We start from the raw sequence: 27,945 nt of genomic DNA on the forward strand, positions 1-27,945 counted from the left end.
TGGAACCAGTTCCAAAATTTTGTTTTTTACCATCTCGCAAGTAAATTTCGAATTCCTTTACGAAAAACAACTGTTTTGCACATCACTAGAGTATTATCTAGTGAAACAATATTGCATCGATTCGTATAAATGATAATTCGAAGGCACCAAATAGCGTTCGGCTAATATACTGCATGCGGAAAAGTTTTCCAGTACAAGTGCAAGATGATTTGCTAAATATGAATTTTCACATTTTCATGGTAATTTTACCGCTTTTATTGGTTTCCGCAAAAAACCCTTTACAGGATAGACATGTCTCTTGATGCTCTACAATTGCTACGAGTCTCGTCAAAGTTGGAGGTAGAGGCTATTCGGAATTTGAGCCTGATAAGCATATGTAACTTTTCATTGATGATCGCATTCGCTACTGTTTTCCGAAGTTATGTTTTTCGTTAAATCATTGACATATGACATTTTACAAACTTCGATGCTAACTTTTCAAAAGCATAAAAAAGCGAGAATTGTACTTGAAGTTCTAATGATAATATCACAGCGGTGAAAAAAAGATTATAACATTTGCATACATCTAATAACTGATAGTATTAGTATACGCATTCAATTATTTAGATAATAATATAGAGGCATGGTCTTTCCTTAATTTCCTCTCATATCAGCTATCAGCGTCATCAGTACATTTCCATACATGTGTCTGTATTGCATCATGAATGACAGATGAAATTCTGGTTATTCAAGTAAACATGCACATTATTTGTTTTTGTTTTGATACATCATTCACATATATAGACACAATAAGCAGAACACGAATGACACCAGTAAACCAATGAAAATAAAAATCTTTATGGCGAACTTTACAGATTTCTCATTTAACATATAATGATTAATGTCATACTGTTTTGTGGATAGCACATGAGCACTGACAACTGATACGTCATATATGTGCAACTTAACATACGCAACTGCACTTGTATAACTCCACAAACATTAAATTTATTCGCCGTAGTGATACAATACCGATAAAACACGAAAGGGAAACAAAAACATGTGAAAATTCCAAGACCCCTTTTTAGTTTCAGAAACTTCTATGCACAAGTGACATGCGACTAGTAGTTTCAGTAAAGTAGCCGATCAATAACAGTGACACAACAGGATCGAGTTTATAAAAGTCCAATTTTATATATTCTCTTAGACAAATAAGTAAATTAATTGAATTCTCTTTTAGATTTATTGAACGTAAAAAACAAACACGAAATTTAAGGTTTGACGAGCAGATTTTGAAATCTTAAATTGTTTATATCTTAATCAATCTTCTTATAATTGTATTTTTCTTTAATTATATTTTCTAGCAATTAAACAGTCTTCTTATATTAACATTTAAGATGTACGGTATATTTTAGTTTAGTCTTCCAAGATAAATCCAATTGTGTAAGATTAAAAGCGTTTCAGAAGTGCAATGCGGCCCTACATGAACAACCTCTACACACTTTTCGCGGTATCTTCGCTTTCGAGTGATTAGTTTTTCTATTGTAGGGTGGATGGCTATAAGCATTATTCTCTTGTAATGTTTTCAACTAAGCGTTGCATTATTAACGTACGAGATATACATCCGTAAATAGTGCTCTTTTGTCACATGCAACGATCTCTCATTCTAAACGTGATGTTAGGAAAGAAAATCAGTGCATTCGCAGACGCTAGTATGGACGTATCAAAGCATTGAGCATATAAAGGTGTTCATTCTTTTCTACCCAAATCCATATAAGTTTGTAGCGCTTTTCCAACTCTCTTCTTTACACTCACTTTATTTCCTTGTATATAATTATAAATTCTTCTATTTAGTAATATTTAACACAATTTAGTAAATTTCAAGAACCTTTATAATATTTTCATTGATATAATAGAAATAATGTTAAAACCAAATAAAACATTACGCTTGCAATGAAATAACTTGAGTTTAATAATATAATATTTATAATACATAATACAACGCTTATATAAAACAGATTACGAATAGGCCATTGAATTAAATCGGCTCAGTTTAACATTGTTCGGCGTTTGGCCTAAGAATAATGAAACTAAGCAGAATAAATTAATGTCTGATATACGTGTGATCATTTTACTAACCGTAATATTATGGATATGCATTATTCCAAGTCTACATTCCTTGCTGAAGAGTTGTGATGATATAATGTTGACAATTGATAATTTACAAATTACCCTGCCGCTTCTGATGGCGGTAATGAAACTGCACAACATTTGGCAAAAACGATATGGTAATACGTAGGTATATCATGAATATGAGATAAAAAATTAAATGATCAAGTACACATTTTTTTCTCTTCCTGGTTTACTTTCAAGAATAAACGCGGAATTGAGTAGTATAATACGATATCTTTATTTTCAGACGTCTTACCACTATTGAATATGATCAAGGATGATTGGTTGAGACCAAAGACGTCGGAGGAGAGGAATGTTATGATAAAGCAAGCGCAAATCGCACGTATTCTCACGCTGTTGGGTTGCTGCATAGTGGAAATATCTGTAATAATTGCCTCAATTCTTCCCATTTGTGGCATTTCAATGATATATAGGACGAATAGGACAGACCCAGGCTAACTATTCCCGCTACAAACATATTATTTGTACGATGTAAATAACAGTCCACTTTATGAGGTAACTTTTGTTCTACAAAGCTTTAGTATGGTACTAGCCGGCATAATGTACACCAGCACGGACACTTTTATGAGTCTGCTGATCTTCCACGTATGTGGTCACCTTGAGAATCTCAAAGCACGTATTCGCAATTTGGGTCAATTCAACGATTTTCCGGATGCTTTGTCGGCCAACGTGAAGGATCATATACGTCTTCTAAGGTCGTGTATTTTCCGTCACATCGGGAATAATAAACAGCAGGTCTTATAAAAATAAACCGAAAATTATTCACAAAGCAATAACAAAATTTATCACAAAGAGATTATGTTTTTTAATAGCTTCAATCAATATAAAAAGAGAGTAAAATGCCCTAAATATATAAACTTTTAAGTAAACTAATATTAATTATACGGATTTTATGTAATCACAAAACTCTAAAAGTGTCATAACTTTTCAGAAATTTTCATATACTATTTTCTCATATTTAGTGACACGAAACATTGGTAAGATAAGAAAAACAATGCATCTGCTGATGTCATTTTTGTTGTATTTTTCTTATAGGTCCATTATAATCATTGATGATATGTTTAATTTGATGTTACTTGGATTGCTAGTATACTTTGGTATGCTTTTTACCCTCTATGGGTTTTTATTTGTTTCTGCAAGTATTTTTTCTCTCCTTTTCTAAACAAGTACATTGAATCAACATTAAGTTCGTGTTGTATAATATATATATGTATGTATGTATGTATGTATGTATGTATGTATTATACGAGCGTAATTCTCAATTTCTTATTAACCTGTATATATATATATATATAGAGTGTACATGTTGCTTTCTTATTTTCAATGCCTAGATAACAACGCAAGGTCGCAATCTTTCTATGGCACGATTGTTTTTGTTCCTGTTAGGTTTTATCAACACATTCGGGCACATGAGTCTATATTGTATACTAGGAGAAATTTTAGTTATTCAAGTAAGCAATAATCATATATCTGATATAGTGTTTTACAGTTTACTTTATTAACATGTAAGTACATATGACACCAATTTATGATATTGACATACTTAGCTGTTATATGTTTTGCTATAACATAATTACCTGGAATGTTATTTCATTGAAATATTATTCATTAAGTGCGACGGCATTTACGAAGCTGTTTACCAATACGAATGGTACAAATTAAAACCGTGGCAGGCAAAAGATTTCTTGAATATAATGATACAAAGTAGGAGACCATTGCATCTTACAGCGGGAAGACTCTTTCCTATGACGATAGCTACGTTGTGTAATGTAAGATTGATTATGCGTTACAGTTAATTAATCATAATTTAGGTTATTGACTATTATACGATATAAATAATATGCTATGCAATAGCATTTTTCAAGCATTTATAAGAAAAGAAAACTTTTATGTTGAATATACATATATATAGTAATTAGAATTGATTTAACAATCTATAATGCGAATGAGGTAGCTATGAAACATAGTTTAGATAATTTGATGAAGCAATTTTTATATTAATATCAAAACTATATATACGTATATACATATACATATACATATCAAAACTATAATGTACATACATATATTAATCAAAACTATATATAAAGGGAACAGTTTTTTTGCACAATTACGTACATATAATATTTCAGTTATTAAAAACTTCGGGTGGCTATACATCTGTTTTATTGGCACAGCATCATTAAATTAGGCATCAAGTGAAAAACCAATTTGTACTCCCTCCATCCATGTTATAATTTATTATTAATAATAGTAAACTATATTATAGAATTGCAATGCATCTCTTAGATTGGACAAAATATTATAATGCATTACATTGAGAATATATTATTTACTTTATTATTTCATATTTTATTCAATTTACAATAAACTTTGCCAACACATTTTTTTTATATCAGATATATCTGAAATTATTGCAAAATATATAAAAACTATAAGTTTAAACCAGATTTTAAAACTTCGAAAATTTTCTTATGAAACATATAACCCTTAACAAAATAATATTATTAGTATTATTTAATTCTAGCAAGTGCATATATTAGCTTATATGCTTATTCGCATAGTAATAATACAGCGATATAATATTCCCTTTTCTGCACTTGCATTCTGCGTCTTTGCTTCTCTCTGTACATATGTACACACATGCCATTAATTCCTGATAAGTGAAATTCTGATTATTGAAGTAAGCATGCATATTATTTTTATGAAGTATCAATCATATCTATATTGGGTCAGTCAAAAAGTTCGGTTCAATTTTTGCATCAAGTTTTATTTTATTTTATTCAGAAGGAAAAACTTATTCATCAACCAAGTAATCAATCAAAAAAATGAATAGATATCAGTTTTATAATACAGACATTATTATTATTGTAGAAAATAAAATAATTTATTTGATACAATAGGAATACAAATTACAATTGAGAAACACACAAGTCTCGGTAAAAATCAAGTCATATTGATTTCACTCTCCGTCTAACCTTCTTTTTTTTCGTCGCGGCCACTCTTCAGGATTCAGTTTGTATCGACCGAACTCAGCTCCCCAATATTGTTGTCTGTCTTACATGTAAATTGATTAAAAAACTTGAATATCGAACGTAAATTTTTGACTGACTCAATAAGAACATTTATACATTTACTTTACATTTTACTATACATTGTACCATTTTTACGCTGTTTGCTTAATAAGAAAAAAAGAACAATTTTTTAAAAGTATCCTTCCTTCTGTTAATACGCAATTCAACGGCGATGAATACACTTGTCTAAAAGATATTAGAAGTCGATATAAAACTTTATATATTTAATATACTTAATGTATTGAATATTTTTAGATGTTAAACGTTATTAAAAATATTTCAATAAATGTTGCAAATTATTATCCGTGTATTATTTGTATATACATGCTACCATGAAAATCTCAGAAGTTTAAATTTACTGTATGCAAAAGTGATATTTATTAAGATATATTGCCACAAAATGTATCACTTGTAATACTTGCGACATTTACATTCATACAATAACACCGTCACCATTAAAGATATCGTGGCGCCCTAACTTGTAACTAGTTAGTACGAACCAACACTTGATGCATCATATGTCCATAGGGTGTTTAACGACACCTATATAACTTTATAAACTTCAAATTTATTTTCCACACTTATGAAATACAAAGCAGCACTGATGAAATACGAAAGAGGAAATAAACACTGAGGTGAAAATTCCAAATATCCTTTTTTAGTTAGAGAAATTCTATGCATAAGTGACATGTGAGTGGTAGTTTCAGTAAAGTAGCCGATCAATAACAGTGACACAACAGGATCGGTTTTAGAAAAGCTCAATTTTATACTTATTAAAAAAATAAATAATTAAATTTAATAGTTAGTACGAACTTTCTTTCAAACATGTATTCTACGCGAGGAACTAACAAATGCGAAAGGATTAAATAAGATTTATTGAAATAAATTGTATATAGATCTAAATACCTTATTTTTAATAATTGTGAATTTATATAATTACAGATTCCAAGAATAGTCTTATCATATTAACAATTAAGATGTATGGTACTTTTCAGTCTTCCAAGATAAATCCACATGAATAACATTACAATCTATCAAGAGTGTAGTGCGGCCCTACATGAATAAACTCCACACATTTTATAAGGCACCTTCGCCTTCAAACGATTAGTTTTTCAATTATAGGGTAACCGGTTATAAACATCACCCTCTTGTAATGTTCGCGAATACACTATGCATTATTAACGTACGTACGGTGTACACCTCTAAATAGTGGCATTATACTTCGAACCATTTCCGTGATCTATTGTGACATGCGACGATCTATCCTGAAAGTGATGCAAAGAAAAAGAAATGCAGTACATTCATAGATGCCAATATGGACGTTTCTGACTATTCGGCATACAGAGGTGCTCATTTCTTCATTAAAACATGAATAAGTTTATCATATTTTCAATCTTCTCTATACTCAACTTAATTCTTTGTGATAACAAATTTCTTCCAGTAAGATTTAATACGATTTAACAAATTTTAACAATATTTACAATACTTTTATTATTTCAACGGAAAGAAGATTCAAGAAAAATTAGAAAGAATATACATAAATAAATTGAGTATACATACATAAATTACAATATCTTGAGTTTAATAAAATAAGTAATACATAAAAGAAATTATATAAAAACAGATTATGAATGGGCTACTGAATTAAATCGGATTAGTTTAACATTCTTCGGCGTTTGGCCGGAGAACCATGAAACTAAGCAAAAAAACTTAATATCGGAGATACGTGTTATCATTGCGTGTAACCTACTTATCTGGATGTGGCTTATTCCAAGTCTACATTCGTTGCTGAAGATTTATGATGATATAACATCGGCAATCGATAATTTGCAATACACCTTGCCGCTTCTGATAGCCCTAATGAAACTTTTCATCATTCGGCAAAAGAAATATGGTAAGGTGTACATCATTAATATGATATTAATGAAATGAATAAACGTAGAAAACTTTTTCTCCTACTGTTCTACTTCTAAGAGCATATACGACATTGAATAACGCATGTATAATAATCCGCATGTGGAATAATCCATTATACTCCAATATACTTCATTTCAGATATCCTACTTGTATTAAATATGATCAAGAATGATTGGCTGAAACCAATGACGTCAGAAGAGAGAAATGTTATGATAAAGCAGGCACGAATCGCACGTATTCTCACGTTATTGAGTTGCTTGGTAGCGGAAATGTTTGCTATAATTATCTCAATTCTTCCCATTTTTGGCATTTCAATGAGATATAGGACGAATAGGACAGACCCAGGCAAAATATTGCCACTACAAACATATTATTTGTACGATGTAAATAACAGTCCACTTTATGAGCTAACTTTTGTTCTACAAAGCTTGAGTATGATAGTGGTCGCCACGATATACACCGGACCGGATACCTTCATGAGTCTGCTAGTCTTTCATATATGTGGTCAACTCAAGAATCTTAAAGCACGAATTCGCAATTTGGATCAATTGAACAATTTTCCAGATGCTTTGTCGGCCAGCGTGAAGGACCATATACGTCTTCTGAGGTATTTTCCGTCATAACAAGAAATAAACACCTGGTCTTATAAAAATAAATCGAAAATTATTCACAAAGCAATAACAAAATTTGTAACAAAGAGATTTTTATTAGTTTTGAATTCAATCAATATAAAAGATAGCAAAATATGTAGACCTATACATATATAAACTTTTACGTAATCTATATTATTAATTATACGTAATCGCAAATATTTAAAAGTATCATAACTTTTCAGACATTTTCATATAATATTATCTCATATTTAGTGATAAGAAACATTGGTACGATAAGTAAAAACACAATGCACCTGCTGATGTAGATTTTGTTGTATTTTTCTTATAGGGCCATTATAATCATTAATGATACGTTTAATTTGATGTTACTGGGATTGTTAGTATACTTTGGCATACTTTTTACTCTCTATGGGTTTTTATTTGTTTCTGCAAGTATTATTTCTCTCCTTTTCTAACCAAGTACACTGAATCAACATTACGTTCGTGTTATATTGTGTATATATATATATATATATATATATATATATATATATATATATATATAAAGTGTTTCCTTGCTTTTTTCTTTTCAATGCCTAGATAACAACGCAAGGTCGCAATCTTTCTATGGGACGATTGCTTTTGTTCCTGTTTGGTTTTACCATCACATTTGGGCACATGAGTCTATATTGTATACTAGGAGAAATTTTGGTTATTCAAGTAAGCAGTAATCATATCTCTCATATAGTGTTTTATAGTTTCCTTTATCACTATGTACATATGACACAAATTTATGACACTGACATATGTGACAAACTTAGTTGTTATATGGTTTGCTATAACATAATTACCTGGGGTGTTATTTCATTGAAATATTATTCATCAAGTCCGAAGGCATTTACGAAGCTGTTTGCCAATACGAATGGTACAAATTAAAACCGTGGCAGGCGAAAGATTTCCTGAATATAATGATACAAGCTAGAAGACCGCTGTATCTTACTGCAGGAAAGCTCTTTCCTATGACGATAGCTACATTGTGTAATGTAAGATTCATTATGCGTAAATTAATCATTATTTCTGTAATTATGATACAAATAAACTGTTTTATAATAACATTTTTCAAGCATTTATATATAAAGGCAACTTTTTTTAAATATATATATATTAGGGGTGTAATTTAGTTTTCAGGGTTTTTTTATTCAAAAAACGCATTTCTTTAGATAAGATAATGATACATTATGCATACATTATGATAATAAATACATTATGCAAAATATTTTTTATCAATTTTTATCAATAAACAATGCGAATAAGGCAGTTATGAGACATTACCTAAGTTATTAAATAAACAATTTCTATAGTATTTATAACAACAAAACTATATATATATATATATATATATATATATATATATATATATATATATAGTTATATATATATATAAACATAAGTGTTTTTATAACTTCAATATATATATCATATTTCAGTTATTAAAAACTTCGGGCGGCTACATATCTGTTCTATTGGCTCATCGTAGTTGAACTAGACATCACGTGGAACACCAATATTTCCCCCATCATATTATAAATTATTATTAATAGTCGTAATTATATTGTAGAATTATACTTCTCCTAGATTAGACAAAATATTATGATACATCGCATTCGGACTATAACTTGTTTACTTTTAAACAATCTATATATGATAATTTAAAAATCTGAAAAAAATGCTTAATTCTGCAATGTGCGAGATTGAATACTTATAGTAAGATATATTATCATAAGTGTGTCAGTAGTAATCTTTAGAACAGTAATGTTCATACAATAGAGTTTTTTACAGAAAGAGAATGTCACATACCATCTCGTATGAAAGGACTGACAGTTGATCATATATGTGTACCTCAGAGTACGGCTCTACGGTGACTACACCTGTAGGACTTCATAAATTTTAAATTTATTTGGGCTTGCACAACTCTGGTGAAACATGAAGGGAAAGCAAAAACACAGGGAGAAATTTCAAAGTTCGCGTTTTAGTTTTAAAAACTTCCGTGCTCATATGACTGACAGTTTCAATAAAGTAGCGGATCAATAACAGCGGCACAACAGGATCGGTTTCAGAAAAGTTCAAACTTATATGCATATTGAAAACTATTAATTTAATTTAATTTTCTCTCGAAGATTTGTTCAACCCAAGAAACAAACAAATATACAAAAAAATTAGACAATCAGATTTATTGAAATCATTGCTTATAAATCCTAATATATTCTTTTTTAACACTTCTATCTTTATTTATTTATATCTACTAGCAATTAAAATTTAATTATCTTAATAATTATGATGTACGGAACATTTCGTTTCTGTAATAAATTCAATTGTGCAACATTAAAAGAGTATCTGGAATGTGTGGTGCGGCCCTATATAGACAAGCTCTACAAAAGTTTTGATGCGGTGTCTTCGCTCTCACGCGATCAGTTTTTTTAATTGTGGGGTCAATCACTATAAGCATTACCCTTCTGTAATGCTCTCGACTAGCTATTGCATTGGTAATGTGTACGACATGTGCACCCCTACACAGTGTTAGGGATAATCAGTCCCTTCGTAGACATCAATATGGACGTTACCACACATTCAGCGTACAGAGGTGCTCATTCCTTCTTGATTAAAATTCGTATAAGTTTATACCGCTCTTCCCTCTACTCTACATTCAATTTCATTCTTTGTAACGAGGCATTACTTCCATTTAGTAATAATAATACTATTTAATAAGATTTAGTAAATTTTATAACACCATTCAAACTATTTTATTTTTTTAACGGGAACAATATTTAAGACAAAAACAAGCTTTGAATAAAAAATCTGAGCTTACTAAATTTATTCATACATAAACGTATTTATATAAAAGCAGACTACAAATGGGCCATTGAATTAAATCGAATCAGTTTAACATTCCTCGGCGTTTGGCCAGAGAATAACGAAACTAAGCAGGAAAAGTTAATGTCGGACATACGTGTGATCGTAATATTAAATATAATGACCTGGGCCTGCCTTTTTCCAACACTACATTCATTGCTGAAGATTTATGATGACATAATGTCAACAATCGATAATTTGCAATACACCTTACCGCTTCTAATAGCCGTAATAAAACTGTTCATCATTTGGCAAAAAAAATCTGGTAACGCGTATATGATAAATGTGAGATTAAAAAGTTGAATAATTGCAGAAAAATATTTTATTTCTGTTCCATTTCCTACCTAGAATAGACGCGAAATTGAAAAATTCAAATCTCGTCCACGATATATTCATTTCAGACGTTCTACCTTTATTAAACATGATCAAGGACGATTGGTTGAGACCAAAAACGTCGGAAGAGAGGAACATCATGATAAAACATGCGCGAATCGCACGCATTTTTACGATATTCGGTTTCTTGTTAATGGAAATATCTGCCCTCATCGTTTTATTTCTTCCCGTTTTTGGCATTTCAATGAGATACAGAACGAACAGAACGGACTCAGGCAAATTATTGCCATTGCAATCTTATTATTTATACGATGTAAGTAACAGTCCACTTTACGAGATAACGTATGGTCTACAAATCTTTAGTGCGGTACTAGCCGGCATAATGTATACTGGCACGGATACCTTTATGAGTCTGCTGATCTTCCACGCATGTGGTCAACTTGAGAATCTCAAAACACGTATTCGCAATTTGGATAAATTCAATAATTTTGCAGATACTTTGTCAATCAGTGTGAAGGATCACATACGTCTTATCAGGTTCTGTATTTTCCATACACATCGAGTATAATAAATATTAAGTTTTGTAAAACTAAATTCTTTTTGCTGTGTTTTTCTCAAAGGTCCGTCATAATTATTGACAATACGTTTAATTTGATGTTACTTGGATTGCTAATTTATTTTGGCATACTTTTTGCTCTGTATGGATTCTTATTTGTTTCTGCAAGTATTTTCTTAGCTTATTTCCTAATCAAATACATTAAATCAAGATTATGTCTCTACATTATATCTTTATTATGAATGTTAATTTTATCTACTTATATCCAATTCTTAGATAATAACACAAGGTAGCAATCTTTCTATCCTACGACTGATTTATACTGTGGTGTCCTTTCTCCTTACATTCGGACACATGAGTATATATTGTGTGTTAGGAGAACTTTTAGTTATTCAGGTAAGTACATACTTTTTTTCTCAATAATATCTACTTTATGCTATTTTACGGTTTACTTTATCGAATTTTAAATATAAATACTTGTAATACAAATTATGCAATTCACATATGTGATAAACTAACATGCTAAGTAATTACTTTAACATGATTGTTTGTGATGTTATTTTATTGGAATATTACTCATCAAGTGCGACGGGATTTACGATGCTGTTTGCCAATACGAATGGTACAATTTGAAGCCCAAGCAAGCAAGAAATTTTCTGAATATAATGATGGAAACTAGAAGACCATTGCATCTTACTGCGGGAAAACTCTTGCCTATGACAATAGCTACCTTATGTAATGTAAGTTTGATAATTACGCTTATGTAATAAAAACAGTATTTTTGTATCATATACGATAGAAATAAAATTCTTCTCACATACAATATCATTTTACAAACTTTTACACAAAAGAAAAAATTTTTTGTGAAATACACACACACACACGCACACACGTGTATAATAATTGGGGAAAGTAGGAAATACACTCTATGTTATTGATAAAAAAAGTAACTTGTACATTAATGTCAGAACTATATACAGGATGATTCACTTAAATATTAATACATTTATTATCACCTGAACCTGAAATTAAAAGATATTGAGATACGGTTTTTATTGAACTAAACTAGACTGCGGAGGATACTAATTCGCCGAATTGTAGTATTTTGTAAAAGTGTTATTTGCAGCGATTCTGGCTCTCTCCTTCATTTGTTAAATGGATCTTATATGTCTTGTTATAGAGCAAAGATAAAGATGTAACGTTTATTACATTTGGGGTGCGTTCGGGGAGATGCTATTAGCGCTATGTAGCGCTGAAAATCTATAGTATGCGTGACATGACTATAGAGTTTTAGCGCTGATAGTGAGCTCCCCGAACACAGCCTTGAACAACTTAATGTTGCAGAAACAGTATTACTAAGTTTAGATATTTTGCTACGTGCTTGCCTCTGTGCAAGATTTTAGCGCGATGGACTTTTCGAGTAATGCACGTGGTGAAATGTCTTATCCATGTTATTCATGCGACAATTTGTTCAAACGTTACAAACATTATATCTTTGTATTTATCGTCCAACTTTGATGTACTATATGTTAAATAAGAAGTTTGTAACCTCGTAATCCTTATCGATAGTTTTATCGATAGTGTCTCAAATAGATAAGTCCGCGAACGAAACACTCAAGTCGTTGCTCTTACCTTGCATGCAAGAGACGAAAGTCGTTGCGGACTGTATTTCGCTAACTGTAGAGTAGATTATATTTAAATTTAATAAACCGTCCTTTTCTTTTTGTTATCAGTTCTTGGAAATTCAGTTCTCTTGGTGTTCAACTTTATTATTCTGTTTAGTTAACTAATAAAGTTTTTGTGTACAAGTTTCATTCTAAAATCTGAAACAAAACAGACTCTTTTTCATACCTTGTTCATAGACATTATCCTGAAAAAGACTTACATGCAACACTGCATAATGGGGTTAGCAAATTAAAGTAGAAGGTAGTACGCTGCAAATAAAATTTCTAGAAAACTGCCATTTCGCAAATTAATAGTCGCTTTATTCAGTTTATGTAAATAAAAATTGCATCTCAATATCTTTAACGGTTTAGGAGGTAATAAGTGTATTAACATTTAATTAAATCACCCTGTGTATGTGCGTGTATTTTTTCTATATAATTGTATATATCATATTTCAGTTATTACAAACTTCGGGCGGTTATATATCAGTTCTATTGGCACATCGTAGTTGAACTAGAAATCACCTGGACCAATGTGTCATCGAATTATTAAGTATTATTAATAATAACAAAATGTATCAAAAAATTGCAATGAGAGAAAAACATGCTAGGCAGAGCACACTAGAGACACGACAGCAGGAGAATTTTAAGATTAAAGATTATTTAAATTTGCGCGTTCCTGTTCAGACAGGATGTTATAAAACATAGATATTTTACATTAAGAATATACTATACACACACACACACACACACTTATATATAATAGTAAGAAAAGAATATAGTTTGTTTCATTACCTTATATTTTATCTCAATTTGCAATAAATGTTTAGTAATGCATTTATAAAATTTATAAACGCATTTTTTTAAATCAGATATACCTGAAATTATGATTTTATAAAATCAGATATTAAATGTTATATTAGAAATACATACATTATACATTTCTACATACATATATACAGTTTTAAACAGTTTTTCTGTATACAACTGTATATATAATATTATAGTCCTTAAAACTTTGGACGGTTACATATATGTTCTATTGGCTCATCGTAATTGAACTAGAAATCACGTGGAACACCATTCTCCCAATCATATTATAAAGTATTGTTAATAATAGTAAAATATATTGTAGACTTCTACTTCTCTTAGATTAGACAAAATATTATGATACATTGCATTCAGAATATAACGTGTTTACCTTATTATCTTACGTTTGATGTTAATTTACAATAAATATTTGCCAAACAAACGCATATTTTATAAGAGAGCAGATATATCTCAAATTATTTTAAAATGTATAAACGTGAGCTAAATCCAGGTACCAAAAAGATTTTCATGAACATATATAATATTATTAACAGTATATATAAAAGCATCAGCAATATATATAACAATATATTTACATATTTCCTTATTTGTTCACTTATATGAATTGAATTATTCAGAAAATAATATAGAAATATGGCTTTTCCTTCCTTTGACTACCTTTCTTCATTTATACTGTTGAATACTTCTTTCTTTTTGCTACTGTTTAGTAAAGGGTTATAATTTCTTTGATTGACAAGTAATTATAGATGTGTACCTCAGAGTACGGCTATATGGCGACTACACCTGTAGGACTTCATGAATTTTTAATTTATTTGGGCTTGCACACTTCTGGTGAAACACGAAGGGAAAGCAAAAACACAGGGAGAATTTCAAAGTTCGCGTTTTAGTTTTAAAAACTTCCGTGCTCATGTGACTGACAGTTTCAATAAAGTAGCGGATCAATACCAGCGGCACAACAGGATCGGTTTCAGAAAAGTTCAAACTTATATGCATATTGAAAACTAAATAATTTAATTTAATTTTCTCTCGAAGATTTGATCAACCCAAGAAACAAACAAATATACAAAAAAATTAGACAATCAGATTTATTGAAATCATTGCTTATAAATCCTAATATATTCTTTTTAACACTTCTATCTTTATTTATTTATATCTACTAGCAATTAAAATTTAATTATCTTAATAATTAAGATGTACGGAACATTTCGTTTCTGTAATAAATTCAATTGTGCAACATTAAAAGAGTATCTGGAATGTGTGGTGCGGCCCTATATAGACAAGCTCTACAAAAGTTTTGATGCGGTGTCTTCGCTCTCACGCGATCAGTTTTTTAATTGTGGGGTCAATCACACTCAGAGAAATGATTTATTAGATTTAAATAAATTCGTATATTAGAATATTATTTATTTCAATACAATATATTTTTATTTGTGTGAACAAAATTTTTAGATTGAGACTATATGAGAGTTACTTGGTGCAACTGAATAATTTTATTTACGTATAGCTGTTTCACGTAAATACATATTCTTTAAATATAAATAAACGTGATATTTAACATTGAAAAAGGTTTCTTTTGGTCCAATACATAGATACTTAAGTCACAGAAACCGCCAATTTATATAAGACCAGGCGGTAAGTGCGCTTCGATGTTTCGATTTTTGCGCCATTACTTTTTCTTGTTCTTGTCCGATTACAGAGATGCCAGATTCAAACCGCTGCCAATGGTTGCGGCATGGAAAGGATACAGAGAGGCCATGATAGGCCCTTTGTGTCCCTCCCATGCCGCGACCGCTGGCAACAGTTCGAATGTGGCATCTCTTCCGTGTGATTGCCAACATTTGCCGTGTGTTTTTACCAACATTTTGGTAAAAATGGATGAGATGGAGAAATTTTTACGAAGTTCGGATTTGGAGAGCTACACGGAAATCTTTAAACGTAAGTACATTGCAAATTCCAATTTTTTGCATAAAACATACATGTGAGATGCGACGAATGATCTGCGCACTATTATCATTTATTTTTCGTTACACCAATATTGCGTTCCGTAATGCACATGCATGCATTATCTATAAACTATAGATAAATGAACGTATATGCGTGTTACAGAACATAGCACTATAATAATCTTTACATACATAACCTATCTATCAAATGATCCTTTTTTAAAAAACATTATGATTGATCGGGATTAGATAAATATATGGACATTCGAAAAATATATTGATTAGAAATAATAATATGTATAATTATCTGTAATGCATATAATGTGTCGATTATATGATGAATACAAAGCATTTCGTCATCTCCTGTCTTTGTCCTCATCCAAATAAATAATTTATTTCTATCATATTAGGCCATGTTTGGCTGAAATAAATTCTGATTAGAATGAAGTAAAAGTTCTTCGTTGTTCATAAAACTTTATTTGAATGAAATCGATCATTATTTTTTAGAATATTTTCCTCGTTTCAGTTATAATTGTGTGATCCAATGTGTTAACGTTAATTGCAGAAAACAAAATCGGAATTAATCAGATTACAGAGACCACGGCGGATTATATTCTCCCTTTATTAATAGCACCAATTGGTGATCAGCTGCGATACAAGAAGGCTGTTGAAGCTTACAAAGCTAATGTAAGTTTATAACGTTTTTCTTAAACAAATTGTCGTCATTTTTCATCTGATAATATTGAAAACGGTTATGTATTTTTACGATAAGTTTGTAATTAATCCTTTTAATGTAATTAACCCTTTTGTAATTAATCTTAACAGTCGTACGTAGGTAGACTACGTACATAATTTTTTCGTCATTCGACTTTTTGAAGACTGCGATTATCTTTCGCTTATAATCTTTGTATATTAATCACGCGATATTTTCATTTGATACAGATTTCAGTGTTGACTGAATCGGAATTGGACAATTCATCCGTCTGTATCTTGATACATCAGGAGGATGAAAGCTTCGAACATTTTGATAATCAGGACAAAACTACAGAACATCGATAAGCAAGGCGACATAAAATCATGTAGTTTTACAGTTGTTCAAGTCCAGATAAACAAATTTTAAGTAACATTTTTATTTCCATTTTGCATAAAACCAGAAAGTAATAGGCATATACAAAAATAAAATATATTTTTATTCAAAGAAGAAAATATTGTTGCTGTAAATACATATTTTATTTACTACTAATAAATTCATTTAGTTGACAGCCAAATAAATAAATAAGTTTGAAATTAATAAAATGGTATTAGGCCCATATATAAATAAGAGAATTTATTCGTCTGAACAAAATTTTATTTGTTCCAAATAAATCATTTCTCTGAGTGTACTCATTTCAGACTTTCTACCTTTATTAAACATGATCAAGGACGATTGGCTGAGACCAAAAACGTCAGAAGAGAAAAACGTCATGATAAAACAGGCGCGAATCGCACGTATTCTAACGTTATTCGGTTGCTTCGTAATGCAAACATGTGCTATCATGTATATCTTGTTGCTTCCCGTTTTTGGCATTTCCATGAGATACATGACGAACAGAACAGATCCAGGCAAATTATTACCATTGCAATCGTATTATCTATACGATGTAAATAACAGTCCACTTTACAAAATAACGTTTGGTCTACAAAGCTTTAGTGTGGTACTAGCCGGCATAATGTACACCAGCACGGATACTTTTATGAGTCTGCTGATCTTCCACGTATGTGGTCAACTTGAGAATCTCAAAGCACATATTCGCAATTTGGGTAAATTCAGTAATTTTGCAGATACTTTGTCAATCAGTATGAAGGATCACGTACGTCTTCTCAGGTTCTGTATTTTCCATACACACTGAGTATAATAAATGTTCAGTTTTGTAAAAATAAATGGAAAGTTGTGTTTATACTATTATATAACAAAATTATAATAAAGAGACTTGCAATACTCTTTAATCATTATAAATATATATCAGAAATATATATCTATATTTTCTGGAAAACACAATTTTTTATCTAATGTTAATCTAATGTTAATTGAATCATGACATTTTTAAAACTTATGCAATAAAGTTTTAAAAATATCATGATTCAATTAACATTAGATTACAAAAAATTGTGTCCTTCCTTCATTTTCATAGAAGTGCATGTTATATTAAATTTATATGCGAAGAAATAGTGATAAGGTATATAAATAAAAGAAAATAATATATTTTGTGATTTCCTTTTTTCTCGTAGGTTCATTATGATTGACGATACATTTAATTTGATGTTACTCGGATTGCTAATATACTTCGGCATACTTTTTATTTTCTATGGGTTTCTATTTGTTTCTGCAAGTATCTTTTTTTCTTATTTCCTACTCAAATATATTAAATCAAGATTATGTTTTTTTATTATATATTTATTATGACTGTTACTTTTATCTACTTATTTCCCATTCTTAGATAGTAACACAAGGTAGCAACCTTTCTATAGCACGACTAATTTACACTGTGATGGCCTTTATCCTTTTATTCGGATATATGAGTCTATATTGTGTGTTAGGAGAAATTTTAGTTATTCAGGTAAGTATCACGAATATTTACGTTATGCTGTTTTACGGTTTACTTTATCAAAATGTAAGTATAAGTACTTGTAATACAAATTATGTCATTTACATATGTGATAAACTAACATGCTAAATATTTACTTTAACATGATTGTAATGTTATTTTATTGGAATATTACTCATTAAGTGCGATGGGATTTACGATGCTGTTTGCGAATACAAATGGTACAATTTAGAGCCCAAGCAAGCAAAGAATTTTTTGAATATAATGATGGAAACTAGAAGACCATTGCATCTTACTGCGGGAAAACTCTTTCCTATGACAATAGCTACATTATGTAATGTAAGTTTGATAATTACGCTGTAATAAAAAAATTCTTTTTGTGTCATACGATAGAAATAAAGTTCTTCTCACATAAAATATCATTTTACAAGTTTTTATACAAAAAAGAAATGGTTAAAAATACATACATATATGTGTATAATAATTGGGGAAAGTAGGAAATATAATCTATGTTATTGATAAAAAGAGTAACTTGTGCATTAATATATGAACTATATGCAAGATGATTCACTTAAATGTTAACACACTTATTATCTGAACCTGAAATTAGAAGATGTTGAGATACGGTTTTCACTGAACTAAACTAGATGAAGAGGATACTGATTCGCCGAATTGTAGTATTTTGTAAAATTTTTTATTTGCATTGATTCTGGCTCCCACCTTCATTTGTTAAATGGATCTATATGTCTTTTTATACATCAAAGATAAAGATGTAACGTTTAACAAATTATTGTTGCAGAAACGGTATTACTAAGTTTAGATATTTTGCCACGTGCTTGCCACCGTGCAAAATATTAGCGCGATGGATTCTTCGAGTGGTACATGTGGCGAAATGTCTTATCAACATTATTCATGCGACAACAATTTGTTCAAATGTAACAAACATGTTATATCTTATATTATCTATTTATCTTTCACCTTTGATATACTGCATGTTAACTAAGAAGTTCGTAATCTCGTAGCCTTGTCTTATCGATAGTGTCTTAAATAGATAAGTCCGCGACCGAAGCGCTCAAATCGTTACTCTCGCCTTGCGTGCAAGGGACGAAAGTCGTCATGGACTGTATTTTGCTAATCGTAAAGTGGATCGCATTCAAGTTTAATAAACCGTTTCTTTTCTTTTGTTGTATTCAGTTCCTTGAAATTCAGTTCTTTTGGTGTTCAACTCTTTGTGTATTATTCGGTTTAGTTAACTGAAGTTCTTGTGCACAAGTTGCTTTCTAAAATTTGAAACAAAGACTCTTTTTCACAGTTTGTTCCACGAACAGTATCCTGAAAAAGACTTACATACAACACTGTATAATAGATTTAACAAATCAAAGTAGCCAGTATCACTGCAAATAAAAATTCTACAGAAGTAGCAATGTGACAAATTAATAGTCGCTTTATTCAGTTCATGTAAATGAAAATTGCATCTTACTATCTTTAACGATTTTGGAGGTAATAGGTGTATTAACATTTAATTAAATCACCTTTTTTTTGTGTGTGTGTGTGTGTGTGTGTGTGTGTGTGTGTGTGTGTGTGATTTTGCTATAATTATAATTGTACATATAATTATACATATCATATTTCAGGTATTACAAACTTCAGGCGGCTATATATCGGTTCTATTAGCATATCGTAGTTGAACTAAAAATCACCTGGACCAATTATGTCATCGAATTATTAAGTATTATTAGTAATAGCAAAATATATCAAAAAATTGCAATGAGAGAAAAACAGGCGGTAGATAGAGTACTCTAAAAACGCGGCAACAGAAGAACCTTTAAGATTATTTAACTTTGCGAGTTCGTGTCCAGATAGAATTTTATAAAATATATAAATTCCACATTAGAATGTATTATATATATAATAATAAAAAAGAAGAGAGTTTGTTTTATTATCTTATATTTTATCTTAATTTGCAATAAATATTCAGTAACGCATGTTTTATAAAATCAGAGATATACCTGAAATTATTTTAGAACGTATGAGGAAATGTGAATTTAAACCGGATTTCAAAACTTCAAAAAATTTTTTATGAACCTAGAGTTTACCTAAATAACATTGGAACTATTTAGCATCAGCACATATTTGCTTATTTGCTTATTTGCTCTTATATGCATTGAAATTTAGATAATATTTAGATAATAATAAGGAATATGCTATTCCTTTACTTTTATCATCATCTTAGCCTTTATTAATACATTCGCACACATGTGCCTCTATTATATTATGAGTGAAATCCTGGTTCTTCAAATAAGCATACGCATTATTGTTTTCTTTATCTTTGGGATATTATTTATATACACATGTAATAAGTACAATATAAATGTAGTCAATCAGACAATAGTTATGTAAAAATATTATAAAAATCTTTATGACGGGTTTACAGATTTCTCACTTAAGCATGTAATGATAATTAATCGCAAAATTCTATATTTAATAATAATTTTGCTAAGTCAGGTTATGGTATAACATTGCCTTCAATAAGTAATAGTAAAGTAATAATATAGTAAAATCCAAATTTCTTCACAAACCTTTTTTTACATAACGGAAATATGTATTGTAGATGATTAAAATGTACTTACTTAAGCACGAGAATTAATTTAAAATAAATAATAAAAGCATGAATAATATACATGTACATGTACAATGCTGGCAAAAAGTTCCGGAACGGTTAAAAATCTTGGAAAATAATGATTTAGTGGAAAAAGGTTTCAAACAAAAAGCATAGGGCTTAAAAAAATCTATTAGATGATGATATCTATTTGACCTTGGTATGACCTTGGAAAGCCCGGTCATGGTCAACATAAAAATCTTAAACGGAAACCCCTATTTTTTATTACATATTCTTGTAGCTTAGCTCGAGAGCTTTTCGAAACGCTATAATAAATTTTTTTTCTCTTACGTACTTTTTGACTTATAAGGCTTGAAGGTTACACAGTACCGCCGGTAGAATTATTCAAGGTGTACCGCGTGGAGGTTGCACGGTCGGATTTACACCTCTTTTGTGCGTGTGTGTGTGTATGTGCGTGCGCGCGCGCGTGTATGAGTGTGCGTGTATGTGCGTGTGTGTGTGCGTGTAGGAGTGTGTGTGGGTGTGTGTGCGCGCGTGCGTGCGCGTGGGCGTGTATGAGTGTGTGTGTGTGCGCGCGCGCGCGTGTATAATCATTAATAATAATAGATTATATATATATATATATAATAGATTATATATATATAATAGATTATATATATATAATCTATTATTATTAATGATTATTGATAATAATTACTAATAATATATATTTAGTTACAACTATTACTTCCTATAATACAATTTTACGTAAATTTAATGTCATAAATTTGATGACATAGCACCCACATAAATATATTATCACATAATTATATTATTACTTACGTTTTTATTTTATATTTCTCCTGTTAGAATTTTTATTTTATTTGTTTAAAACTTTATGTTTCCAAAGTGCTCTTTTAACTCATTGATATGAAACTGTGAGCACTGATGAACACAACTTGTTAGCTGTACTGACACATATTTAATCTTTAATATTATTAACCTCTGACATCATCTTCATATATCGTTCTAATAGATACAAATAATTTTATAATAAAATTATTAGTCTAAAAGCAAACATCACTCTACTACCATAAAGATATAATAATATTAAAGCTTAAATATTTGTGTCAGCACAGCTAATCTGTAATCCATGGACAAAAATATTATAATAAAATTAATATTATATAAATATAAATATTCATGATAAAAGATGATAAAAGACGGACACACAATATTGGTTGTTAATACACTCATTGTCAGTTTATTATAAAACAAAAAAGGTTATGTTCATCTTTTACCTACAATCTTATCGTGCTCATATTATTACAAATACATTGCATCATAATGTTACTGTAATGTTACATTGCAATATTTCTTAGGGCGGACACTTTACTGTTGCCGCAAGCTTGCAATAACGTTGCCGGAACATTTCGCAACTTCCACGCAATATTGCAATGTTTCAATGTAAGGTCTATGCAATGTTTATGCAATCTTTCGATGCTGTATGGGTAGTAGTCTTTGACATATTAATCTTGATATACAATACACTAGTATACACAATATAAAGATAATATTGTATCTCGTCAAATAATGGGTACGGACTGACAATTGATACATCATATATGTGTTGCTTAGCGTACATTTGTGCGACAACATGTATATCTGTACAAACTTTAAATTCATTTGTCGTAGTTATACAACTATGATGAAACACGAAAGGAAAACGAAAATGGGTGAAAGTTTCAAAGTTTCCTTTTAGTTTGAAGAACTTCCTTGCTCGTAACTGACAGTTTCAATAAAGCAGCGGATCAATAACAGCGCTACAGGGTCGGTTTACAAAAGTTCAAATTTATATGCGTATGGAGAAAGAATAAATAAATTTACTTTAATTTTCTCTCAAAGGTTTATTCAACACAAGGAACGACTAAATATCAAAGATTATTGAACGATCTAGTAAAATAATAAATGTTTTGTAGATCTTTATACTTTTCTTTTCTACATAAATTTTTTAAAATATTACGCAATTTTATAATTATATGTGTACATGCGTCTTTATTTAATTATATCTTCTTATAGCAATTAGTCTTATAACGTTAACAGTTATGATATACGAAACATTTCATTTCAGTATTGCAAGATAAATACACTTGTGCAACAGTGAAAGATTCTTAGGAGTGCTATGCGACCCTACATGTACAGGTCTCTTTCTATGCGGCATCTTCGCTTACGATCGATCAATTTTTCAATTGCAGGGTGAACATCACCCGCATGTAATGTTCTCAACTAAGTGTTGCATTATTAATGTACGATGATGCACCCTTAAATAGAGGCATTATTCTAGCAATTTGCGATCTCTTGTGACATGCGATAATGTACCATGATATAAAGTGATGTAAAGAAAGGAAAATCAGTACCTTCATAGACACTAGTATGGAAGTTACGAAGCATTTAACATATAGAGGTGTTCATTCTTTCTTTATTAAAACACATATAAATTTATAGCTCTCTTCTGCCTTCTTTCTACTCTATTTAATTCTCTGTGATTATATACATTTAATTACACTTAATTACACTTAATAAAGTTCAGCAAATATTAACAAAAATTAAAAATACGATATTTTTATTATTTTAATGAAAGAAATGTTCAAGCCATATTAAAGAGTTACATGTTGTGGATAAAATAACTTGACTTTAATCAATGTTTTTAATATATAAGAATATTTATATAAAAGCAGACTACGAATGGGCCATTGAATTTAATCGGTTCAATTTAACATTGCTCGGCATATGGCCAGAAAACAATGAAGATAAGCAGAAAAAATTAAAGTCAGACATACGCGTGGTCCTTATATTAAACATAATAATGTGGACCAGCATTATTCCAACACTACATTCGTTGCTGAAGATTTATGACGACATAATGTTAACAATCGATAATTTGCAATACACTTTGTCAATGTTAATGGCGTTAATAAAACTGATCATCCTTTGGCACAAAAAATATGGTAACACTAAATAAAATGTAAACTGATATATCATGATTAAAAAACGAAATGACCGAACAAATGTTTTCTCTCTTGTTGTTTTACTTCTAATAAACGCAAAATCGCGCGCGAATAATACACGTATATACGCAATCTACTTATTCTAGACATTCTACCTGTATTAAATATGATCAAAGACGATTGGCTAAGACCACAAACATCTAAAGAGAAGAACATCATGATAAAGCAAGCGCGAATCGCACGTACTCTCACGATATTCAGTTTCTTCGTAACGCTAATGTCTGGCATCATTGTTTCATTTCTCCCCCTCTTTGGCATTTCACTAAGATACAGGACAAACAGAACTGATCCAGGCAGATTATTGCCACTGCAAACGTATTATTTATACAATGTAAGTAGCAGTCCACTTTACGAAGTAACTTTTCTTCTACAAGGCTTTAGCGTGATGGCATCCGCCACGATATACAGCGGCACAGATACCTTTATGAGTATGCTAGTTTTCCACATATGCGGCCAATTGGAGAATCTCAAAACACGTATACGCAATTTTGATAAATTCAACAATTTTGCGAACACCTTGGCAACCAGTGTGAAGGATCACATACGTCTTAACAGGTTTCATACTTTCTGTTACTTCGATAATAATAAATATCAAGCTTTATGTGTTATAGAAATGAACAGAAAAGTATTTTCCAAAGAATACTAAAATTTTGTAGCACAGAGAACAGAGATGTCTTTTAATATCCTCAATCAATAGATAAATATAATATATAAATACATAATAAAATCTATAGTGTTGTGAATATACAAAATTTTTCGTAGTTTAACATTAATTGTATTGATTTTACGTAATACATTTCAATTTCAAATACGTATACATTTCAAAGGTATGACTTTCATTTTCGGAAAACGTTATTTCATATTTAGTTAAACGAAATAGTGGTAAGTAGGAGAAAAGGTAAGTAGGAGGAAAGGTAAGTAGGAGAAAATAATGCATTTACTACTTTTCGTTTTGCTGTGCTTTTCTTGCAGGGCCATTATAATCATTGACGATACTTTTAATTTGATGTTATTTGGATTGCTAGTTTACTTTGGCATACTTTTTGCTCTATTTGGATTTTTATTTATTTCTGCAAGTATTCTTTTCTCTTTTTTTCTAATCAATCAAATCAAGATTATGTTCTTATAATATACATTTATTTAAAAGTGTTAATGATGTCTACTTATTTTCAACGATTAGATAATAACGCAAGGTCGCAACCTTTCTATAGCACGACTGTTTTTGACTCTGATAGCTTTTACCAACTCATTCGGGCATATGTGTCTATATTGTGCATTAGGAGAATATTTAGTTATGCGGGTAAGTGATAATTATATCTCTGTTATAGTGTTTTATGGTTCCTTTATCAATGTTTACTTTATCATGTGAGTAAGTACATATACAAATTTATGACATTCACATATGTGATAACTTAACTTTTAAATATTTTATATTTTGTATTAAATATTTTATATTTAAATATTATATATTTTGCTTTAACATGGTTGCCTGGGATGCTATTTCGTTGAAATGTTATTTATTAAGTGTGATGGAATTTATGATGCTGTTTGCCAATACGAATGGTACAGATTAAAGCCGAAACAGATGAAAAATTTTCTAAATATAATGATGCAAAGTAGAAGACCATTGCATCTTACTGCAGGAAAACTCTTTCCTATGACGGTAGCTACGTTATCTAATGTAAGGTTGATTATATGCTACAGTTAATTAATCATTATTTCTGAAGTTATTATACGATACAAAATTAAATTCTTTGTGATAGCTTTTTTAAAGCACTTATACGAAAAGAAATTTTTGTTGAATATACGTATATACAGGGTGTCTGACATAAGGCGAAAAACCTCTCGCCCACAGGTGGATCTCGTCAAACTGAATTAAAAAGTCCTGTACCATTTTGCAAACAACCACGTAAAATTTCGAGTAACTAAGTGAAGAAAGTTCACTAATTCAGCGGACGCGATTGGCAGGGAAGTAGGCGTGAATAACGTAAAAAACGGCTAACTAGTCACGCGCGCAACGCGATAACGGCGAGTATCGAATTATAGCGGTAGGCGAGACGACGCGTGGACAATAATTTCTCAGCGTCTCATTCATGTGCTCGTGTTGCCGAGAAAGTATTGTCCACGCGTCGTCTCGCCTGCCGCTGTAATCCGATACTCGCTATTATCGCGTTGCGCCCAAACAACAAAAAGAAATACGTAACAACACTTTCTCGGCAACACGAGCACTTGAATGAGACGCTGAGAAATTATTGTCCACGCGTCGTCTCGCCTGCCGCTATAATCCGATACTCGCCGTTATCGCGTGGCTAGTCAGCCGTTTTTTACGTTATTCACGCTTACTTCCCTGCCAATCGCGTCCGTTGAATTAGCTTTCTTTACTTAATTACTCGAAATTTTACATGGTTGTTTGCAAAATAGTACAGGACTTTTTAATTCAGTTGGACAAGATCCACCTGTGAGCGAGAGGTTTTTCGCCTTATATCAGACACCCTGTATAACAATTAGAGTTTATCTAACAGTCAGTAGTGCGAACATAGAAGATAGAAAACATAATTTATTTTATAAAATAACTTTTATGAATATATATTAATATCTAAAATATGTATACATATTTACATAAATTGTTTTCTGTATAAAACTGCATATATATATAATATTACAGTTATTAAAAACTTCGGGCGGTTATATATCTGTTCTATTGGCACATCGTACTTGAACTAGAAAAGAAGTGGAAATTAAAATATACAATGCATCCCTATCATATCTATATCTATATTCTATATATATATAAGCCAAATACCACTCACTGACTCATCAACGTGCAGCCCGAACCACTGCACCTATCGACTTGAAATTTTAAGGGTATATTCCTACTATCACGTAGGTGCTCACTAAGGAAGGGTTTTCCGAAATTCCATCCCTAACGGGTGAGAAGGGGAAAAATGTGTTTTTATTTAATTCTATACATAAATATCGCGGGCGAAGCCGTGACGGGGGATGCTAGTTATTAAATATGATTATTACTAGTAATATGCATATATTATGGAATTACAACGGTTCACTTTGTACACAGGAAAAATATTACGATACATCGCACTCAGAATATAACGCATTAATTTTTTTACTTTATATTTGATCTCACTTTTCAGTAAATATTTACTATTGCATGTTTTATAAGATATTTTATATTAGATATATCTAAACTTATTTGAGAACTTATATATAATTCTGAAATTAAGCCAGATTTTAAAGTAGCAAAAAATTTTGATGAACATAGATGTTAACTAAATACTATTATTAGCATTATTTAGCATCAGCAGGTATATGTATTTGCTTATTTGTTCTTTCTGATATACATTGCACTATTTAGATTGTAATACATCTCAATCTTTCTTGATACATTCACATACACGCCTCTACTGCATCATAATTTAATATTATAAATTTGACGACACAGCACTTATATATTATAAATATAGTATCACATAATTATATAATGGAATAAAAATTTTAACAGGAGAAATATAAAATAAAAACGTAAGTAATAATATTATTACTTACGTTTTTATTTTATATTTCTCCTGTTAAAATTTTTATTCCATTTGTTTAAAAATTGATGTTTCCAAAGTGCTCTTTTAAGGGGGGAGCCTGCTTAGAACGTTGAAAATAAGGTATAATTTTACGAATTGTTTTAGAG

The 27,945-nt window shown here is 30.4% G+C and overlaps 6 protein-coding genes and 3 long non-coding RNA genes across 16 annotated transcripts; 6 read left to right on the forward strand and 3 right to left on the reverse strand.

Annotated features, from left to right (window-relative positions):
* The first annotated feature begins 291 nt into the window (after nucleotides 1-291).
* LOC113562258 lies at nucleotides 292-2,916 on the forward strand. The gene is made up of 4 exons (XM_026971066.1): nucleotides 292-339; nucleotides 2,009-2,267; nucleotides 2,399-2,535; nucleotides 2,668-2,916. Exons 1-4 carry the CDS (start codon nucleotides 292-294, stop codon nucleotides 2,914-2,916), a joined length of 693 nt encoding a protein of 230 aa, XP_026826867.1.
* Nucleotides 2,917-4,556: 1,640 nt separating this feature from the next.
* Nucleotides 4,557-5,769, reverse strand: LOC113562246. 2 transcript variants are annotated; one of them, XR_003406767.1, is made up of 3 exons: nucleotides 5,678-5,769; nucleotides 5,315-5,432; nucleotides 4,557-4,828 (listed from the first exon to the last, which is right to left on the reverse strand). It is a non-coding gene; the product is annotated as an uncharacterized LOC113562246 (long non-coding RNA). The 2 variants fall into 2 exon arrangements; XR_003406766.1 differs by having other exon boundaries at nucleotides 4,557-5,432.
* Nucleotides 5,770-6,509: 740 nt separating this feature from the next.
* Nucleotides 6,510-9,425, forward strand: LOC105276659 (putative odorant receptor 83c). 3 transcript variants are annotated; one of them, XR_893437.3, is made up of 7 exons: nucleotides 6,510-6,592; nucleotides 6,871-7,140; nucleotides 7,302-7,770; nucleotides 8,106-8,209; nucleotides 8,357-8,476; nucleotides 8,644-8,799; nucleotides 9,244-9,425. XR_893437.3 is itself a non-coding variant. In XM_011334454.3 (7 exons), the coding sequence occupies exons 1-7, from the start codon at nucleotides 6,562-6,564 to the stop codon at nucleotides 9,295-9,297; spliced, it is 1,200 nt and encodes a 399-aa protein (XP_011332756.2). In that variant the 5' UTR covers nucleotides 6,510-6,561; the 3' UTR covers nucleotides 9,298-9,425. The 3 variants fall into 3 exon arrangements, 2 of the variants coding, with proteins under 2 accessions (XP_011332756.2, XP_011332757.2); XM_011334454.3 differs by having other exon boundaries at nucleotides 8,106-8,205; XM_011334455.3 differs by lacking the exon at nucleotides 6,510-6,592 and adding an exon at nucleotides 6,594-6,686 and having other exon boundaries at nucleotides 8,106-8,205.
* LOC113562248 lies at nucleotides 8,350-8,700 on the reverse strand. Its single transcript, XR_003406772.1, has 2 exons — nucleotides 8,608-8,700; nucleotides 8,350-8,452 (listed from the first exon to the last, which is right to left on the reverse strand). It is a non-coding gene; the product is annotated as an uncharacterized LOC113562248 (long non-coding RNA).
* A 735-nt stretch (nucleotides 9,426-10,160) lies between the features above and the next one.
* Nucleotides 10,161-13,768, forward strand: LOC105276660 (odorant receptor 10a-like). 3 transcript variants are annotated; one of them, XM_011334458.3, is made up of 7 exons: nucleotides 10,161-10,397; nucleotides 11,068-11,312; nucleotides 11,494-11,536; nucleotides 11,620-11,719; nucleotides 11,832-11,951; nucleotides 12,140-12,295; nucleotides 13,679-13,768. In XM_011334458.3, the coding sequence occupies exons 1-7, from the start codon at nucleotides 10,303-10,305 to the stop codon at nucleotides 13,730-13,732; spliced, it is 813 nt and encodes a 270-aa protein (XP_011332760.1). In that variant the 5' UTR covers nucleotides 10,161-10,302; the 3' UTR covers nucleotides 13,733-13,768. The 3 variants fall into 3 exon arrangements, with proteins under 3 accessions (XP_011332760.1, XP_011332759.1, XP_011332758.1); XM_011334456.3 differs by adding an exon at nucleotides 10,662-10,931 and having other exon boundaries at nucleotides 10,307-10,397; nucleotides 11,068-11,536; XM_011334457.3 differs by having other exon boundaries at nucleotides 10,239-10,397; nucleotides 11,068-11,536.
* A 2,153-nt stretch (nucleotides 13,769-15,921) lies between these two features.
* LOC109610806 lies at nucleotides 15,922-17,097 on the forward strand. Its single transcript, XM_026971067.1, has 3 exons — nucleotides 15,922-15,985; nucleotides 16,532-16,680; nucleotides 16,936-17,097. The coding sequence occupies exons 1-3, from the start codon at nucleotides 15,922-15,924 to the stop codon at nucleotides 17,050-17,052; spliced, it is 330 nt and encodes a 109-aa protein (XP_026826868.1). The 3' UTR covers nucleotides 17,053-17,097.
* A 308-nt stretch (nucleotides 17,098-17,405) lies between these two features.
* LOC105276671 (putative odorant receptor 83c) lies at nucleotides 17,406-20,266 on the forward strand. The gene is made up of 4 exons (XM_020030793.2): nucleotides 17,406-17,843; nucleotides 18,471-18,590; nucleotides 18,762-18,917; nucleotides 20,213-20,266. Exons 1-4 carry the CDS (start codon nucleotides 17,406-17,408, stop codon nucleotides 20,264-20,266), a joined length of 768 nt encoding a protein of 255 aa, XP_019886352.2.
* A 1,783-nt stretch (nucleotides 20,267-22,049) lies between these two features.
* LOC113562249 lies at nucleotides 22,050-22,563 on the reverse strand. Its single transcript, XR_003406773.1, has 2 exons — nucleotides 22,479-22,563; nucleotides 22,050-22,321 (listed from the first exon to the last, which is right to left on the reverse strand). It is a non-coding gene; the product is annotated as an uncharacterized LOC113562249 (long non-coding RNA).
* Nucleotides 22,319-27,011, forward strand: LOC105276661 (putative odorant receptor 83c). 3 transcript variants are annotated; one of them, XM_011334459.3, is made up of 7 exons: nucleotides 22,319-23,641; nucleotides 23,913-24,185; nucleotides 24,332-24,800; nucleotides 25,218-25,317; nucleotides 25,426-25,545; nucleotides 25,771-25,926; nucleotides 26,911-27,011. In XM_011334459.3, the coding sequence occupies exons 1-7, from the start codon at nucleotides 23,611-23,613 to the stop codon at nucleotides 26,962-26,964; spliced, it is 1,203 nt and encodes a 400-aa protein (XP_011332761.2). In that variant the 5' UTR covers nucleotides 22,319-23,610; the 3' UTR covers nucleotides 26,965-27,011. The 3 variants fall into 3 exon arrangements, with proteins under 3 accessions (XP_011332761.2, XP_011332762.2, XP_019886356.2); XM_011334460.3 differs by having other exon boundaries at nucleotides 23,916-24,185; XM_020030797.2 differs by having other exon boundaries at nucleotides 22,319-24,185.
* Nucleotides 27,012-27,945: the final 934 nt, after the last annotated feature.

This window comes from Ooceraea biroi, chromosome 7 (assembly GCF_003672135.1).
Source record: "Ooceraea biroi isolate clonal line C1 chromosome 7, Obir_v5.4, whole genome shotgun sequence".
Taxonomy (NCBI): domain Eukaryota; kingdom Metazoa; phylum Arthropoda; class Insecta; order Hymenoptera; family Formicidae; genus Ooceraea; species Ooceraea biroi.